We start from the raw sequence: 20333 nt of genomic DNA, 5'->3' as shown, positions 1-20333 counted from the left end.
GTAGAGAGTGAACAGTAATGGACCAAGTATAGAACCTTGTGGGACCCCTTTAACCAACTCCAATGGCTCCGACTGGATGCCGTCGACTCCAACAGCCTGATTTCTATCCTTTAGATAGTCATGCAACCAATGACAGGCATCCAATCCCAGTCCTATTGACGACAGCTTACCCAAAAGTATTGCAGGGTCTACAGTGTCAAAAACTTTAGACAAATCTATGAACAAGGCAGCACAGTGCTTTCTATTATCTTGGGCATTAGCAATATAATTTACAACATGTACAGTGGCCATAATAGTACTGTGTTTAGGTCTGAAGCCAGATTGATTACTAGAAAGAGTATTGTTAACAGTTAAAAAAATTCACTACCATCACCTCCCTTGAGGAGTGGTATAAAACAAAGCTGTTTTCAAAGATTTAGGAATCTTTCCTATGACAAATGTTTGATTAAAGATATGCGTCACTGCACCAGCAATAATAGGTGCCGCACACTTGAGTAAATATGGATCCAGATCGTCAGCGCCTAATGATTTCTTAGAATCTATAGCAGATAGTGCAGATAAGACCTCATCTTCTGTGACTTTTTGAAAATTAAAAACCGGCTTCCTGTTTTCCACATCAGCTGAAGACCGAGGGACTGAAACAATAGACCGGTCAGGATCAGGTTGGCCATTTTTTCTTTGAAAAAGAAAACCAGCAGAAATAAAATGTTTATTAAAAACATCACAAATTTCAGTTAGGTCACTGATGATCCCAGATTCCGATGTAATTTGCTTCGGCAGGGAAGTCAAGGAGTTTCCTCGTTTAAGCGAGTTAGCAGTTTTCCAGAATTCAGCGGGATCATAGCATCAAGAAAATACCTAGATTTTGCCTTTTTTATTCCCCCGGTCCATTTATTTCTTAATTGCCTAAAAGCAGTTGTAACAGTGTAGGTTCCGTCCCTCTCTTCGCCCCAACCTGGGCTAGAACCAGGGACCATCGCACACATCAACAACTGACACCCACGAAGCATCGTTACCCATCGCGCCACAAAAGCCGCGGCCTTTGCAACGCAAGGGGAACAACTACTTCAGGTCTCAGAAAAAGTGACGTCACCGACTGAAACGCTATTAGCGCGCACCACCGCTAACTAACTAGCCATTTCACATCAGTTACACAGCCAATCAGCTGTTTCACCAGTTTTCCTCGCCAAGGCTCATGCTTGATTCTTTTGCAGAAAAATGATTTTCAAATCACAGGAGAACGAAGGATTAGTTCGATTTTTTTAACCCCAAGTCGCTTTAACGGGGTGTGTTTATCAGCCATGAAGGTAAAAATTGGTGAAAAGAAAGAGAACGCTAAAACTGGGTCCATTATGCAGTTTACGGATAAAAACTCGGAATAATAAAAGGTCATGGATAAAGGCTTGCTCTGAGAAGTGTTTATAGTTTCTCTTTAGAATTGTACGGGGGTCAGGGTTTTTAGCCTAGTATCTCTGATACATGCAATAGTGCACTGATCACTGATGTCATTAGCAAATAACCCACTAACTATATATTTGTGGTGTATTTGTAAAGATAAGGTCTATTAATGTAGATTTTTGGGGTCTTTTGGATTAGGACGGATAGGTATAGTTATTAGTTGAGTAAGATTTAGTTCGTTACAAATGTCTTCATTTAAACGATGCTGGCATCAGCCAGTCCAGATTGAGATCTCCGATAATCAATAATTCAGAGTTTGCATAATTAGACATTAACTCAAACAATTTGCATAGAGCAGATACCGGAGCTGAGGGTGAGCGATAAACTCCCGCTAGCGTTAATAGTGCATTATGACCAAAGACCACATTTAGAACTAAGCATTCATACTGTTTCGGAACAGAAGTTAAAATGGACAGTGACATCTAGGTTGCATTTAACATATATGGCAATACCTCCACCTCTACCCACTCTGTCTGCTCTGTAGACATTATACCCAGCTAACAGAACATCTGAGTCTGGAACAGAGACACAGAGCCAGGATTCAGATATAATCAATATGTCAGCATGTAATTGTGAGACCAGTATTTCAATAAAATCTATCTTTTGGATCAAGCTTCTAGCATTCAAATGAATAATTCCTAGGCCACCATTTCGAGAGCTCATATCAGATGGAGCATTCAAGGTAATATTAGATGAGCGACGCTTCCTCGTGTAACAACTGACAGGCCTGAGTTGGATGGAGACGAGATTACTTCTAACAATACCCCTCTGCCTGTACGAGGAAGTGGCAACACGGTACCTTGACAATAGTGTAACAATAACATAAAGTCCATCAAAAGTTTCATCCATGTTAGCAGCACCTGTAGACCTATTTAATGCTGTGGGGGAGGGCAGTGAGTATAGTGTGATGAGGAATTGTTCCGAGTATCAACCCCCATGGCAATATATCGTCAATTCTCACATGCCCTGTTTGAGGCTATAGTGAGAGCCAGGTTTGAGGAGGGAATGCTTGTACCATACCTATTCAGATGTAATCCATCCCGGAGAAATACAGTTGGTCGATGTACAGTCGTGAGCAAAAGCTGAGAATGACACAAATATTAATTTTCACAAAGTCTGCTGCCTCCGTTTGTATGAAGGCAATTTGCATATACTCCAGAATGTTATGAAGAGTGATCAGATGAATTGCAATTAAATGCAAAGTCCCTCTTTGCCATGCAAATGAACTGAATCACACAAAAAAATTCCACTGCATTTCAGCCCTGCCACAAAAGGACCAGCTGACATCATGTCAGTGATTCTCTCGTTAACACAGGTGTGAGTGTTGACGAGAACAAGGCTGGAGATCACTCTGTTATGCTGATTGAGTTCGAATAACAGACTGGAAGCTTCAAAAGAGGGTGGTGCTTGGAACCATTGTTCTTCCTCTGTTAACCGTGGTTACCTGCAAGGGAACACGTGCCGTCATCATTGCTTTTCACAAAAAGGGCTTCACAGGCAAGGATATTGCACCTAAATCAACCATTTATCAGATTATCAAGAACTTCAAGGAAAGCAGTTCAATTGTTGTGAAGAAGGCTTCAGGGCGCCCAAGAAAGTCCAGCAAGCGCCAGGACCGACTCCTAAAGGTGCGGGATCGGGGCACCACCAGTACAAAGCTTGCTCAGGAATGGCAGCAGGCAGGTGTAAGTGCATCTGCACGCACAGTGAGGCGAAGACTTTTGGATGATGGCCTGGTGTCAAGAAGGGCAGCAAAGAAGCCACTTCTCTCACGGAAAAACATCAGGGATAGACTGATATTCTACAAAAAGTACAGGGATTGGACTGCTGAGGACTGGGGCAGTCATTTTCTCTGATGAATCCCCTTTCCGATTGTTTGGGGCATCCGGAAAAAACGCTTGTCCGGAGAAGACAAGGTGAGCGCTACCATCAGTCCTGTGTCATGCCAACAGTAAAGCATCCTGAGACCATTCATGTGTGGGGTTGCTTCTCAGCCAAGGGAGTGGGCTTACTCACAATTTTGCCTAAGAACACAGCCATGAATAAAGAATGGTACCAACACATCCTCTGAGAGCAACTTCTCCCAACCATCCAGGAACAGTTTGGTGACCAACAATGCATTTTCTAGCATGATAGAGCACCTTTCCATAAGGCAAAAGGGATACCTAAGTGGCTCGGGGAACAAAACATCGATATTTTGGGTCCATGGCCAGGAAACTCCCCAGACCTTAATCCCATTGACAACTTGTGGTCAATCCTCAAGAGGCGGGTGGACAAACAAAAACCCACAATTTCTGACAAACTCCAAGCATTGATTATGCAAGAATGGGCTGCCATCAGAGGTCTTGAAAATGAAGGGTCAACACTACAAATATTGCCTCTTTGCATCAACTTCATGTAATTGTCAATAAAAGCCTTGGACACTTCTGAAATGCTTGTAATTATACTTCAGTATTCCATAGTAACACCTGACAAAAATATCTAGACACTGAAGCAGCAAACTTTGAGGAAATTAATATTTGTGTCATTCTCAAAACCTTTGGCCACGACTGTAGAATGTGTATTAGGTAGTTGTGGAATTGTTAGAGTACGTTAGATAGTGCTGCACTGTTAGAACTAGAAGCACAAGCATTTTGCTACACTCGCAATAACATCTGCTAACCATGTGTATGTGACCAATAAAATGTGTTTTGAACGTGAACCATCATGCGATTAGGCTGGTTCCACCAGGTGAAACCAGAGTATTAGGCAAAACAAAAACATCCCCATACGTGCAGCACTTTACTGTGATAAAACCATGTACGACAATGAAATAGATTTTTACAACAGTTTATTGTAAACAATACATTTTCACTCTGCCATCTTCTCAATGGTTTCCTCCTTGTATTTGCCCTTCTCCTTTCCGTCAGCGCGGGACTTGGCCTTACGCTCCAGGATCTTCTTGCGATCCTTGTCCAGCTTTAGCCTGGTGATCACAACCTGGGAGGGAAGAGGGAAAAGAGAGATGTGATTGGCACAATCATTTAGAGCAGGAGGAGGATTGGTTCTAGGTCAACTTCAATATAAACAGTGTGGTGAAAAAAATGATTCCTGTAACCCAAACTGATTTCCTCTTCACGATGAAACACTTCTCTGCCACAATACTAGTCTAGCTACGCCATGGAGAAACATCTCAGCCACAATACTAGTATAGCTACGCCATGGAGAAACATCTCAGCCACAATACTAGTATAGCTACGCCATGGAGAAACATCTCAGCCACAATACTAGTATAGCTACGCCATGGAGAAACATCTCAGCCACAATACTAGTATAGCTACGCCATGGAGAAACATCTCTGCCACAATACTAGTATAGCTACGCCATGGAGAAACATCTCTGCCACAATACTAGTCTAGCTACACCAGAAGTTGGCTAGGCTTTAGAAGCTAAATTGTGAGTTTCTACAAAACAGTGGACTTTATCTGCAATCCCAATCAGAAATGACAAATCCATGCCCAGACATAACACGGAGAGCCATTATATTAGACAAACGAGAAGAGCCCTCAAATTCGACACAAGACTGGGGGGAACTATATCAAATGTGTTACTACAAGTAATATCACCGATGTCCAAGACCGACTGGAGCCAAGTAGGAATGTATTGACCACCAAAAATCAGTAACCAAGGCTAGTCTCACATTTTAACATTGATCCTAAGCTTACATGTCAGGTAACTGCACTAAGCGGAGTACTAGCTGGTAGTCAATGTTTCTTCCCCAGTACAAAGCATACATGAGGTGCCTGCTGCCATATGACATGTTCAAATCAGTCAAAATGTCCAGTGACTTACAGTAAGGCTGACTACAGTCAACTAATCTTCCTTCATAACAGTTACAGTAAGGCTGACTACAGTCAACTAATCTTCCTTCATAACAGGAAAACATCCATTGCCATGACATCTGAAGGCTGAAACAAGTGGTGAATGGAAAATAACTGTACATTGGCTCAGTTTACCCAGGCACCCTACAGAAACATTTACATTTTCTCAAGTAAACGTTCCTTTATTCCACACCGTGTCAAAGCGCATTGGAGAAAATCAATAAGAAAAACACCATGGCTTGTCCAACAGAAATATGCAATTTTGTTGGGTGGACAGTCTGTCTAGGTGAACATGACCCAGGTGTGGTGACCACTGAGCTTGGACACACTGATAAACCTGCATGCATTTAGAAATTCCTACAGGTATGCAACACCAACAGGTAGCTGCTGAGAATGGTAGTTCTTTATGGTGTTAAAGCCAGGTTTTTTGTGTGTGTGTCACTCCACAACAACAGAAAATAGTGATTTTTGAAAAACCATCGTGGACCACTCAAATTTAGTTGAGACACTAAAACAATCATTATCAACAATGTATAATACATCTATACACATGTATGCATCAAAAGGTACAGGTGTGTGACTACAGGTAGATGCTAGTGCCTCACCTTGCTGGGGTGGATGCCGACGTGCACGGTGGTGCCGTTGGCCTTCTCTCTCTGCACGCGCTCAATGTAGATGACGTACTTCTTCCTGTAGACCTGCACTACCTTGCCAATCTGCTGACCTTTGTAGTGGCCACGGACAACCTGCACAGCACAAACATGGAAAATATCATTAATAACCACGTGACCAAAATCTTAACTTTAATTTGAATTGGTCTGAAATCAAGTGTTAGTTCTGGACTGACCTGTAATTACAGGGCTGGAGTTTTATGTAGTTCCTCACGCATGTTAGTAACAACTAGTAAGGCAACCTGATAATTAGTATCAAGTCTGGTCAAACTATGTGGTTCTGGGGTCTTTACCTGGACCTCGTCATCCTTGCGGATGGGCATGGACCTCGCATTGTACTTCTGACGGAGCTCCTTGGAGAGGGGGGAGGACATGATCTTCCTCCGGATGTGTGAGGGTGCATTGAAGTGCCTCTTGCGGTTCTTACGCCGCGAGGATGTCACAAATGGATTCAGCTTCATGTTGATGACTGTAGGGCAAACACATTAGACAACATTCAGACTAGAGCGGTAGGATGGCCCGACAGATCAATCACAACTTGCTACATGTCAATCATTTGTCTAGGCAACATGTGTTTGTTACCAGTAACAAACCAACACAACTGCATAGCTAATGTACAAAACAAAGCAACAAAGCCAAGAGCCTTATTAGCGAGCACCTCAAGTAATATACTGTTGTTAAGGTGAAGCTAGTTAGCTATATAGCTAACGTTGGCTGGGTAACGGTAGCTAGTCATTTTCAGGATCTCATGTCAATAGTTACAACATTTAGCTAGCTAGACAAGCTATCCACCCAACAACTGCATAAATAACGTTTAACAGTTCAGAGATAATCATAGACCACCACCTACAAGTTCACACAAAAATCTATGAGCTGCTATGTACGCGTCACATCCATGCTTTCAACATGGCATGGGTACACAGATAGCTACCTAGCAAGGTTGCGAATGCTATGTTTGATGCTTGTCAAGCGCAGTGCACTTCAGTGTTAGAGAGATACAAACTACACATTTCAATGCCATGGGGTTCGCTAAAATATGAGACACTATGAAAACATATCGTGAAATGAATGTTCAGGCCCAATTCAATTCGTAGCCTGTCTGCCATCCTCTGGGGTTTAACGGGTAGCTAGCAAGCCAGCACTGGTCGAGGGATGAAGATTACAATACGTTTGATTTAGCAATCAATATAAAATGTGGCTCCAATAGTGATCACTATAGAAATATATGAGCGGTACCTGACTTTACGAGTACTTTTTGGGACCAACAAAAGTGTATAACATAGGATGGATGTTGATAACTTTGGTGAAAATGTCAACAAGGAATTCTTACCCTGCCGATTACTCCTCTATGACCGGCGGAAAAGAGACTCTCATTGTACTTCCGCTCGCATTAGTTCTCACATGAGTCCCGCGAGAAGTACACACACAGAATGAGAGTTACTGCTGTTTATACTTCGTAGCTGGAAGTTACATCAATCAAAATAATCCATATTAATCAGAAATAAAAATGTACAAATGTGTATGTAGTACATTGACAAATATGAAATGTTTCTTTGTTCCTACAAGATTGTTATTGTGCTTTGGAGTTTCACATTAGTCAATGGAATGTATTTGGACTGCTTATGGATTAGGCCTACAATTTCATGAAAATATTAAGTCCAGTACGGGACGCCGACGCCAACAACAGAAAAGCATATCGTTTCATGAGGAGGCATCGTTATAGGTTGGTGGTCAGTGTATGTGTGTGTGTTCGTCAGAGCGGGCTTTGAACTGTATGGAAGTATACTAGAGTAGAATACGAGCAGTATGGATGTTGACCAGGAGATGTCGCCATAAAGCATCATAAAGTATCATGTAATTTAGTCGGCTCTCCTGGACCTTTTAGGACTTTCCATCTCGACTGACACCCTGACGATCAATTAGTAGGCTAAATTTCCCGAGAAGAGACCTAATACAAACAAACCTGACTGAACAAAATTATAAACGCAACATGTAAGCCATGGAATGACTGGTCACTTTAATAATGGAACACTAGTCACTTTAATAAGGGAACACTAGTCACTTTAATAAGGGAACACTAGTCACTTTAATAAGGGAACACTAGTCACTTTAATAATGGAACCCTAGTCACTTTAATAATGGAACACTAGTCACTTTAATAATGGAATCACTAGTCACTCTAATAATGGAACCCTAGTCACTTTAATAATGGAACACTAGTCACTTTAATAATGGAACCCTAGTCACTTTAATAATGGAACACTAGTCACTTTAATAATGGAACACTAGTCACTTTAATAATGGAACACTAGTGACTTTAATTATGTTGACATAATGCTTTACTAATTTCATATGTATATACTGTATTCTATTCTACTGTATTCTTGTCAATGCCACTCTGACATTGCTCGTCCAAATGTTTATATATTTCTTAATTCCATTATTGTTACTTTAGATTTGTGTGTATTGTTGAATTGTTAGATATTACTGCACTGTTAGAGCTAGGAACACAATCATTTCACTACACCCGCAATAACATCTGCTAAATATGTCTATATGACCAATCAAATTTGATTTGATTTGATTTGTAAAGTGTTGGTCCCATGTTTCATGAGCTGAAAAAAAATCCCCAAAAATGTCCATATGCACAAAAAGCTTATTTCTCTCAAATGTTGTGCACAAATTTGTTTATATCCCTTTTAGTGAGCATTTCTCATTTGCCAAGATAATCCATCCACCTGACAAGTATGGCATATCAAGAAACTGATTAAACAGGATTATCATTATACAGGTGCACCTTGTGCTGGGGACAATTAAAGGCCACTTTAGAATGTGCAGTTTTGTCACACAACACCACAGATGTCTCAAGTTTTGAGGGAGTGTGCAATTGGCATGCTGACTGCAGGAATGTCCACCAGAGCTGTTGCCAGACAATTTAATGTTAATTTCTCTACCATAAGCTGCCTCCAATATTGTTTTAGAGAACTTGGCAGTACATCCAACCGGCCTCACAATCACAGACCACGTGTAACCACGCCCGCCCAGGACCTCCACATCCGGCTTCTTCACTTGCAGGATCTTCTGAGGGGTGTTCAGGAGTATTTCTGTCTGTAATAAAGCCATTTTGTGGGGAAAAACTGCTTGGCTGGGCCTGGCAGCCAAGTGGGTGGGCCTATGCCCTCCAAGGCCCACCCATGGCTGCACCCCTGCCCAGTCATGTCAAATCCATAGATTAGGGCATAATAAGTCAATTGAAATAAATGTATTTCCTTATATGAACTGTAACTCAGTAAAAACGTTGAAATTGTTGCATGTTGCGTTCATATTTTTGTTCAGTATACATTGTAGCCTGTTTATTTTGGCTTGCTTCACAAGTATTCATCACCATCATCTAGGCCATTTGTCAGTTTATTAAAACAAAAAATATATATATTTTCTCCTGTATCCTAGCCTAAAACCCATGAAGGGCTGAAACACGGTTTTACTTTTAACTATATATAAATTAGGCTATCAACCTCTGTCCTTATGAAAGAGTTCCAATTCACTTCGCGCCCTAAATTATACAATTATTCAGGCTACTTCGCTTCACTTCGCTCTGTAAATTATACAATTATATAAGCTATTTAAGAAGACGCGGCGGAGGGCACAGGTTAATTTGAATCACGCCGAGACCAGGCAATTTCCAACTCCGCTACACACTACCCCGTACCCCCTCTCCGGCCCCCTCCCTACCGACTCCCATCAGATAAACGGTAAAAGAGGCGCAACAACCTCCAGTCCTGGCCTGCGCGACACGGGATGAAATGACACCATGCAGATAAAAACGTGATCAACAAGGAAGCAAAAGGCGTTATCACGGACATCAGCGCGCTGTTATAAGGGGTTCTGACCATACTCGGCTTGCACTGTCTGCCTGGGTGAAAGTGATGCGGTCATAGCGCGAGCAGTTCCAGCTCGTTCCATCCCTCTCCGGTCTCCGGTCTCTCTCTTGCGGCAGTTCGGATGTGGAGTCACCACTGCCTTCTGCTAACCGGAGAAGAAGATGAAATGTTTTTCCCGTTATCTCCCGTACCTCTTCCGCCCTCCCACCACCATCCTATCTTCCACATGCCACACCGAAGGTAGGTAGAGACTCAGGAGCTGTGTGTATTGTGGTCGATAGGGGAGGGGAGTTTAGATGTCTAGTATAGATCTCGTTATGTTGTTGATCATATGGTGAACTATACTGCATATAGGCCTATATGCTTTATCCGTGCTGCTGACCTTAACTGTGTGAGCTGTCATTGTGAGCTGTCATATAGGGTCTGTGTTCAGTCTGTGGTTTTATCTTATAGCAAGATGTAGTCTAGTTAGGGCAGGACAACTGACAACACTTATGAATGCAAACGTAACCATTGACTGTAACGCAGACCTGGGTGAAACAGGCCTACTTTTGGCCTTCATTTTTCCTTGAATTTGCACGTTTGGGACTATTCTATTGGCAAACTAAAGCAAAGCTGAAGTATAGGAAAGTATTTGACATGTGATTTTACTCTGGTTGTGCTCCATAAGTGGATAGAAGTTTAGAACTGATCTGCACCACTGTGACACCAATCCATTCTGAGAAGCCTGATCATTCTGAGAAGCCTTCAGAGAAGCCTGATCATTTTGAGAAGCCTGATAATTCTGAGAAGCCTTCAGAGAAACCTGATCATTCTGAGAAGCCTGCTCATTCTGAGAAGCCTGATAATTCTGAGAAGCCTGCTCATTCTGAGAAGCCTTCAGAAAAACCTGCTCATTCTGAGAAGCCTGCTCATTCTGAGAACTTCTTGGTAAACAATATTACTACACCTAAAAGGCCTCTATTTCATTAGAACAGTGTGACAGCTGTGTTTCAATGTTCTCTTGTTAATTTGTCTGGTATTATACAGGGGTATGCCACATTCCATGTGCTTCCTAAAGCAGAGCAGACAAAGCTGTTCTGAATACAGGGCATGGGGAGAGCAGACAGCGCACTGGCCCTCCATCCCTCACTCATTCACAAAGACACGCAGGGATGCATACACATGCACATATGTACACCAGCGTGTTCATTCACTCATCCAACCCCCCCCCCCCCCCTCCCATCCCCTCCTGCCGGTACTGACCCTCAATATCAGCCCAGTGGAGCAGCCCAGTGGAGCAGCCCAGTAGAGCAGCCCAGTGGAGCAGCCCAGTGGAGCAGCCCAGTGGAGCAGCCCAGTAGAGCAGCCCAGTGGAGCAGCCCAGTGGAGCAGTCCAGTGGAGCAGCCCAGTGGAGCAGCCCAGTAGAGCAGCCCAGTGGAGCAGCCCAGTGGAGCAGCCCAGTAGAGCAGCCCAGTGGAGCAGTCCAGTGGAGCAGCCCAGTGGAGCAGCCACACATATAGTGTGTATGTGTGTGTATGCATGTTTCTGTGCCAATGTTTGTGTTGCTTCACAGTCCCTGCTGTTCCATAAGGTGTTTTTTAAATCTTATTTTACTGCTGGCATGAGTTACTTGATGTGGAATAGAGTTCCATGTAGTCATGGCTCTATGTAGTACTGTGTGCCTCCCATAGTCTATTCTTGGGGACTGTGAAGAGACCTCTTGTGGCATGTCTTGTGGGGTATGCATGGGTGTCTGAGCTGTGTGCCAGTAGTTTAGACAGACAGCTCGGTGCATTCAACATGTCAATACCTCTCATAAATAATGTGGTGCTCTTATTCTTCTCACTTTGCTTGGCGAGGTAGATTGCTGCTATAACTTGATGACCCTTTACATACCTAACCATTTCCTTGGCTCTCTTGTAGAGCGCATCCATTGTTTTCAGTGCCATGATGTCCTTGCGGAGCAGATTCAATGCATGAGCAGCACAGCCAATGGGTGTGATGGGAGGGTAGGACTCCTCCGCTTTAGACCAAGCAGCCTTCATGTTCACAGCATTGTCTGTCACCAGTGCAAATACCTTCTGTGGTCCAAGGTCATTGATGACTGCCTTCAGCTCATCTGCAATGTAGAGACTGGTGTGTCTGTTGTCCCTTGTGTCTGTGTTCTTGTCAAATACTGGTTGAGGGATGGAGAGGATGTAGTTAATTATTCCTTGCCCACGATCATTCGACCACCCATCAGAGATGATTGCAATACAGTCTGTTTTCTCTATGATTTGCTTGACCTTCACTTGAACTCTGTTGAACTCTGCATCCAGCAAATGAGTAGATAAAGCATGTCTGGTTGGAGGGGTGTATGCTGGGCGAAGAACATTCAGAAATCTCTTCCAATACACATTGCCTGTGAGCATCAGAGGTGAACCAGTTGCATACACAGCTTGAGCAAGACATTCATCAGCATTTATCTGACTACGTTCCTCCATTGAGTCAAAAAAACTTCTGATTCCAGGAGGACCATGAGTTGTTGCTATCGCATAGAAGTAGAGGGACTTTTGTAAGAGGTTGCTTGTTGTCAGCGCTGAGGGAACTTTATGCACTTGGCCAGATGATTCTGCACCTTTGTTGCATTCTTCACATATGATTTGGCACAGTATTTGCAAATGTACACAGCTTTTCCTTCTACATTAGCTGCAGTGAAATGTCTCCACACATCAGATAGTGCCCGTGGCATTTCCTGTAAAGATTATAATTTTTTTTGTAAAAAAACCCAAATACAATTCCATGTACAGATAAAGAGTTAAGCAGTTAGATTAAACAACTCATTTGTATGATAATTTTTTTTTTAAGAAACAGGTATGGAAACAGGTGAATTAACGCTCACGCATGGTAGCAAAAACTAACTAGCAGAAATTGTTAAGTTAGAAATTATTTATACAAACTTTGCGGTAGGCTACTATTTACTAGTTAACAGAAAAACATGTATGTCATATAAAATATATTCACCCCAACCAGTATTGTAATCAAAACTTACCAGAAAGCATGTAGTCCTTGGCACAGACAGTGTAGTAGTGTGGGCTCAATAGCATCTCATTAGTGTGCAAGATCTTGAGAATCAGCCATACATGTGATGGAGGAGTGCACTGCACATGTGATGGAAGAGTGCACTGCACATGTGATGGAAGATTGCACTGTGCATGCAGAGGGTTGCAATTCCATTGAATTGGATATAGTTTAACCAAAATATGCCACAAGACCTAGAATTGCCTTATGTGTATCCCACAAAAAAAGGTTCACTGTTATAAGCTAACTTTTTTGATGAATTTCAGCAAAATTCCTCAAATTCCCAGGCTTAACTTCCCATGGAAAATTTCCGGAAAATTTCCCGGAAAGTTTCCGACCCTTAGCAACCCTAGTCAAAACAGACCCTGGTTCGATTCCAGGCTGTATCACAACCGTCCGTGATTGGTAGTCCCATAGGGCGGCGCACAATTGTCCCAGCGTCATCCGGGTTGTAAATAAGAAATTGCTCTTAACTGACTTGCTCAGCTAAATAAAGGTGTTTAACATTTTTTTTGTATATTTCAGTACAGTATAGTCAAGTAGAGTCCAGTACAGTATAGTCAAGTACAGTAGAGTAGAGTTCCGTATAGTCAAGTAAAGTAGAGTTTAGTACAGTTTAGTATAGTCAAGTAGAGTTCAGTACAGCACAGTACAGTATAGTCAAGTAGAGTTCAGTTCAGTATAGTATAGTATAGTATAATATAGTCAAGTAGAGTTCAGTTCAGTTCAGGATAGTATAGTCAAGTAGAGTATAGTGCAATGTGTGTGTGTTTAGGTTTCCAGGCTATTAGTAAAAAGGTGAGTAAAACTGTCTGCGCTCCAGAGACTACGGCCCAGACAGACACCAGGAGCTCCAGAGACTACTATTTTCTACATTGTAGAATAATAGTGAAGACACCAAAACTATGAAATAACACATATGGAATCATGTAGTAACCAAAAAAGTGTTAAACAAATCAAAATATATTTTAGATTTTAGATTATTCACAGTAGCCACCCTTTGCCTTGATGACAGCTGTGCACACTCTTGGCAGTCTCTCAACCAGCTTCACTGGGAATGCTTTTCCAACAGTCTTGAAGGAGTTCCCACATATGCTGAGCACTTGTAGGCTGCTTTTCCTTCACTCTGTGGTCCAACTCATCCCAAACCATCTCAATTGGGTTGAGGTCGGGGGATTGTGGAGGCCAGGTCATCTGATGCGCTCCATCACTCTCCTTGGTCAAATAACCCTTACACAGCTTGGAGGTGTGTTGGGTCATTGTCCTGTTGAAAAACATATGATAGTCCCACTAAATGCAAATCAGATGCGATGGCGTATTGCTGCAGAATGCTGTGGTAGCCATTCTGGTTAAGTGTGCCTTGAATTCTAAATAAATCACTGACAGTGTCACCAGCAAAGTACCATCACACCTCCTCCTCCATGCTTCATGGTGGGAACCACACATGCGGAGATCATCTGTTCACCTACTCTGAATCTCACAAAGACACGGCGATTGGAACCAAAAATCACAAATTTGGTCTGAGCAAGTCTCTTCTTGGCCCAAGCAAGTCTCTTCTTATTGGTGTCCTATAGTAGTGGTTTCTTTGCAGCAATTTGACCATGAAGGCCTGATTCACACAGTCTCCTCTGAACAGTTGATGTTGAGATGTGTCTGGTACTTGAACTTCGTGAAGCACTTATTTGGGCTGGTAACTCTAATGAATTTATCCTCTGCAGCAGAGGTAACTCTGGGTCCTCCTTTCCTGTGGCGGTCCTCATGAGAGCTAGTTTCAATATAGCGCTTGATGGTTTTTGTGACTGATTTCCGGTTTGACTGACCTTCATGTCTTAAAGTAATGGGCTGTCGTTTCTCTTTGCTTATTTGAGCTGTTCTTGCCATAATATGGACTTGGTCTTGTACCAAATAGGGCTATCTTCTGTATACCAACCCTACCTTGTCACAACACAACTGATTGGCTCAAACGCAGAAATTCCACAAATTAACTTTTAACAAGGTATACCTGTTAATTGAAATGCATTCCAGATGACTACCTCATGAAGCTGGTTGAGAGAATGCCAAGAGTGTGCAAAGCTGTCATCAAGGCAAAGGTTGTCTACTTTGAAGAATCTCAAATATAAAATATATTTTGATTTGTTTAACACTTTTTTGGTTACTACATCATTCCATATGTGTTATTTCATAGTTTTGATGTCTTCACTATTATTCTAATCTGCTGTATATAATAACAACAACAACAAAAACAGTATGTCTCCGGTTAATTACATGATTACAAAGCAATTCCTAATTTCTAACATATTCCATTTTACCTTCCAATCCTTCCCCTTGTGTCTCTGTTCTGCTCTGCTGGGATTCTAAAATGATTATCCTGGTAGGGACTGAGTGGTAATCTATAGGATAATAAAGGATTATCCTGGAAGGGACTGAGTGGTAATCTATTGGATTATAAAGGATTATCCTGGAGGGACTGAGTGGTAATCTATAGGATTATAAAGGATTATCCTGGAGGGACTGAGTGGTAATCTATAGGATTATAAAGGATTATCCTGAGGGACTGAGTGGTAATCTATAGGATTATAAAGGATTATCCTGGAGGAACTGAGTGATAATCTATAGGATTATAAAGGATTATCCTGGAGGGCCTGAGTGGTAATCAATAGGATTATAAAGGATTATCCTGGAGGGCCTGAGTGGTAATCAATAGGATTATAAAGGATTATCCTGGAGGGACTGAGTGGTAATCTATAGGATTAGGATTGTTACTTTATCATCTATAACATGTATTCACAGGCAGGCCTCGAGGATTGGCGCTGTAAATAGTGGAATTTTAGTAAAAGTCAGAGCTTTCTTAAAGAAATAATCCTCCCTCTGAGTGATAGAGAGAGAGAGAGAGAGAGAGAGAGAGAGAGAGAAGCAGACTGCTAACTAGGCTGTTTGTCCTGTCCTGGCAGAGTGGATGGGGGTGTGTGATCAGCTGTGCATATGTTGTCAATGTCTTTGCATTTTTACATGTAATGCTAGTTTATGTCAGAAGTTGGTGCTGTACGATAAAATGTACAGTACTACGGTCAGTGTTGAAGTAGCAGACAAATCAAATTGTATTGGTCACATACACATGGTTAGCAGATGTTAATGCGAGTGTAGCGAAATACTTGTGCTTCTAGTTCCAACAGTGCAGTAATATCTAACAAGTCATCTAACAATTCCCCAGCAACTACCTAATACACACAAATCTATCTGGGTGAATGAGAATATGTACATATAGTATATGGATGAGCAATGTCCGAGCGGCATAAGCAAGGTGCAATAGATGGAATAAAATACTGTATATACATATGATATGAGTAATGTAAGATATGTGTCAAGTCCTCCTCTTGTTCACCATCCAAAGGACACAGGGACAACTCAATTTTCCAACTCAATCTTTTTTATTTTTAGTTTGCCTTCAGTTGATTGGTCTGTCCAGTAATTTAGCCAGTAAATTAGACAGTAAATTAGCCAGTAAATTATCCAGTAAATTAGCCAGTAATTTAGCCAGTAAATTAGCCAGTAAATTAGACAGTAAATTATCCAGTAAATTAGCCAGTAAATTAGCCAGTAAATTAGACAGTAAATTAGCCTGTAAATTAGACAGTAAATTATCCAGTAAATTATCCAGTAAATTAGCCAGTAAATTAGACAGTAAATTAGACAGTAAATTAGCCTGTAAATTAGGTTGTAAACCTTTAAAGACAGAACAAAAAGTTACCATCTTAATTAAACATTTGAATGAACTTAAATTAGTTTAAACATTTAAATAACATTCTAAATAACTAAGATGAATTAACCATTTAAGTCTTTTACCATTGGCGTCTTTGGACTGAACCTGTGAGTGAACTTGGAGTTTTCCCTCTGAATTTTGTTCTTTGAATGACTGACGCCCTCCATGCCTTCACAGGTGCTCCAAATCAGTGAAAATGATTGATCAGGTGACAAGCAGCCGGTTTGCTGCTGCTGGTGCACTCTGGGAAGTGTAGTTCTTTGACTCACTCCTGATATTCAGCTCAACACCTCCCACTTGAGCTCCTGGTTTTTTCCAAATCCAGAGAGGTCACAAGCCCTTCACACCTCTGTTTGTTCTTCAATGGGTACTTCAGATGACATGTCACTCACCACTTCAGTGTGTATGGCTCGGGAAGCCATGCAGCAGAAGACTATTCCCCATACTTTGAGTCTAGTTCTCTTCTTGACCTCATCTTTCACTTCATAAGGGCCGAACCGGTCCATGGCGGTGAATTCAAAAGGTGCAGCTGGGCCTGTTCGTTCTAGAAGCAGGTCAGCCATGATTTGTTGACACTGTTTTGCCTTGTTTTTCCTGCAGACCACACAGCTGTCAACAATTTTCTTGGCAAGTCTACGGCCTTTTATTACCCAGGCTTTCTTCCTCATCCAGAGAAGGGTTCCCGCCACTCCCTCATGGTTTGCTTTGTGGGATTCTTGTGCCAGCAGTGTAGACACCCATGCTTCAAAGGGTAAAACTGGCACTGCTGTCTTATCTTCGTTGAATGTCTGAATTCTGCCTCCACAAACTAGCAGCCCAGACTTCACATCTTTGCACACTGTCAGTCTGCTTAGAGTTGTGTCTGAAAAATCTGTACCTTCTTGAGCTGCGAGAAAAAGGTCTTTGAGTGCCTCTTCATGTTCTTTGACAGTCGGCACAGCTTGCTTGGGTGATCTTACCTCCCTCTTTGCCTGTTTAGGGGCCCGGCCCTTCCTCTTCAGCCACTGCTTGGCTGCTAGACAAACCCAGGCAACGACTCTCACCAGTTTGGACAGGCTACTGAATCTTCTTAATTCCACAAGATCTTTAACCCAACCAGTGGGCTTCCTTCTAAGAAGAGTTGGGTTCACCACAGGTATTCCCTCTTGAGTTTCACTCTTTGGACTTTCCTGAGTGCCTTGTAGGTCTTATTTCTGCTGACTACTTCTCGCTTCAGCTCTTGTCAATGCACCTGAGAATGCCTTCCTCTGGAGCTTGTTTACACTCTCACTGGCATGAGCTGCAACCTCTCCAGGTGATTTTATAGGCCACTCCTCCACTGGCCACTTTAGGAACTCTGGTCCCTCTTGCCATGTGGAATTCTCCTTCAAATCTTCAGGAGCACCCCCTCTTGTTATGTCAGCTATGTTTAGATCCCCACGGATCCACCACCAGTCTTGCACTTGTCCAGCCTTCTGGATTTCACCCACTCTGTTTGCAAAGAAGGTTTTGTACCCATAACTGACTCTTTGAATGGCTCCCAAGACCGTTTGACTGTCAAGTAGATGGAACCATCTCTCGATCTTCATTCGAGCATGCTTTTCCACATACTTCCTGATCCTGGCTGCGAAGACAGCACCACAGATCTCAGCTTTTACAGCGTCTCCCTTCTGATCCAGGGGTGTCAGCTTGGCTTTTGATTCAACAAATCGAACTTTAGTGCCTTGACTTGTCTCCCATCTTAAGTACATCACAGCTCCATAGGTTTTATCACTTCCATCAGAGAATGTGATGCCCCACGGTTTCCCTTCCCAGCCAGCTGGTGTGAGGCTCCTGTGGAATTTCACCTCTCCAAGCTGCACATATTCTTCAAAAAGCTGGATGGCTTCTTCCCTGAGGCTTTCTGAGAGAGGTTGGTCCCAGGTTTCTTGGGTTAGTTTCCCACCCCCTCCCTCTTGGAATGCTTTTAAAACAAGAATTGCTCCCTTCTGTTTGGCAGGTGTAACTAAGCCAATTGGGTCGTACAGTCCAGCCACTTGGCTTAAGAGGGCCCTCCTAGTCAGTGGGTTAGGTGTCTCAGTTCTCACCTCCTCCTTGAGAAGATTTTTCCCAACTCTCATCTTCTTTTTCCATTTTGAAAAGTTAACTGAGGTTAACATGTAGAGCTTGTCTTCATCCATTCGGTAGCCGATACCCAAGGCTTTGTTGTCTTCGTCCCTCATTTGATTTGGAAGAATTAAGGTTTTACTTTGTGCCTTTGATAGACCCTCCACCTCCATTCCTTGCCTCCCACTTTGCCCTGACTGGACCCATGGTTTGAGGAAGAACCCTCCAGCTTTCAAGATCTCTTCTACATTTGCTGTGATTTTGTCAAGTTTATCCAGGTCATTTTGGGAGGTTAAGAGGTCATCCACATAACTGTCCTCTTCAATGACTCTGCGCTCATCCTCCAAGTGAAGAAAGTTGGGCAGGCGTGCTGTTTCCCTCATAGCCAACTGAGCAATGCAACCAGCAGGTCTGTCCCCAATGTTGACTCTGGTTATTGCATATTCACTTATCTCTTCAACTGGGCTGTCCCTCCAGAGGAACCTGTGAAGATGCATCTCACGCTCCTCCAGCCATACAGAGTTGTACATCTTTTTGATGTCTCCTAGAGATGCATACGTCCCCTCTCTGAACCTCAGCAAGACAGCTCTTATAGGGTTGAGAACGTCTGGTCCCTTCAGAAGAAGATCATTCATACTCACACCTTTGTATTTCTGGCTACTATTCCATACAATACGAACCGGTGTTGTTACCGAATGAGGGTTTGGTGCCACCAGGTGGCTTACGTACCACACTGGTCCATTCCACTCGTCCATGATTTTGTTGATGAGTTTTATGGCTGCGCCTCGCTCGACCATTTCATGGATTTGGGTAGCATATGCGACTTTCCAGTCTGGCTCTCTGCTTAGTTGTTTTTCCATCCTTAAGAAACAAGCCTAGACTGCACTTTTGTTATTCGGGAGAGAGGCTGGATCTACCGTCCAAGGATACTTTGCATCCCAATGTGGAGCCGGTTTGTGAGCATCCCCCTTCTCGTAGGTGAGGCCTCCTTTAATGATCTCCAGTTCCTTCTCTTCTGCCAGGGTCATTTCTTTTCCTCCCGGTGGACAGTTTCCACATCGGCATCCTCCACATCTTGGCTCACATGCAGCTCCGATGCTGTCCCAGTGCCACCACTCAAGGAACTCACGGTTACTGGCAGCTGTAAATTTGGTCAGAGTCACATCCTCCTGCTGTAGCTGGGCTGTGTCAGTTGTTGGACTTGTGATTTCTTGATATTTGACAGCTGCTGTCCTCATGGAGTGAGCAAAGTGTGTTTTGGACTCATATAGTGCAACCTCCACTTCTTCAAATAAGTCGGGATGTGCTCCACCCACTGTTTTCCCCAATGGACCCTCCCACAAGACGAGGTCTCCCATGATTTTTACCCTCTGGGGAGCGAGCCTTCCCTCTCGGTGGCTAATGAGAAGTTCGACCTCTTCTGGCCTTTCCAATTCTGTAAGTTTGACTTCTGGGAAGAATTTTTTCAACTTCTCAGGTTCAATTACTTGATGCACTCTGGCGATTTCATCCAAGCCGTAGCAGACCATTTCATGAGCTCTCTCTGTCCCTTTAGGTGTCTTGACTCTGACTTTG

General features: G+C 42.7%; 1 protein-coding gene across 1 annotated transcript; it reads right to left on the bottom strand.

Annotated features, from left to right (window-relative positions):
• Positions 1–4271: 4271 nt before the first annotated feature.
• On the bottom strand, positions 4272–7410 carry LOC106612153 (large ribosomal subunit protein uL24). Its single transcript, XM_014213079.1, has 4 exons — positions 7320–7410; positions 6283–6458; positions 5924–6064; positions 4272–4437 (listed from the first exon to the last, which is right to left on the bottom strand). The coding sequence occupies exons 2-4, from the start codon at positions 6448–6450 to the stop codon at positions 4309–4311; spliced, it is 438 nt and encodes a 145-aa protein (XP_014068554.1). The 5' UTR covers positions 6451–6458; positions 7320–7410; the 3' UTR covers positions 4272–4308.
• Between the last annotated feature and the right edge of the window lie 12923 nt (positions 7411–20333).

This window comes from Salmo salar, chromosome 09 (genome assembly GCF_965601325.2).
Source record: "Salmo salar chromosome 09, fSalSal1, whole genome shotgun sequence".
NCBI lineage: Eukaryota > Metazoa > Chordata > Actinopteri > Salmoniformes > Salmonidae > Salmo > Salmo salar.
Note: the sequence above shows the minus strand (reverse complement) of the source record. Positions and strands in the feature narration are given on the sequence as shown.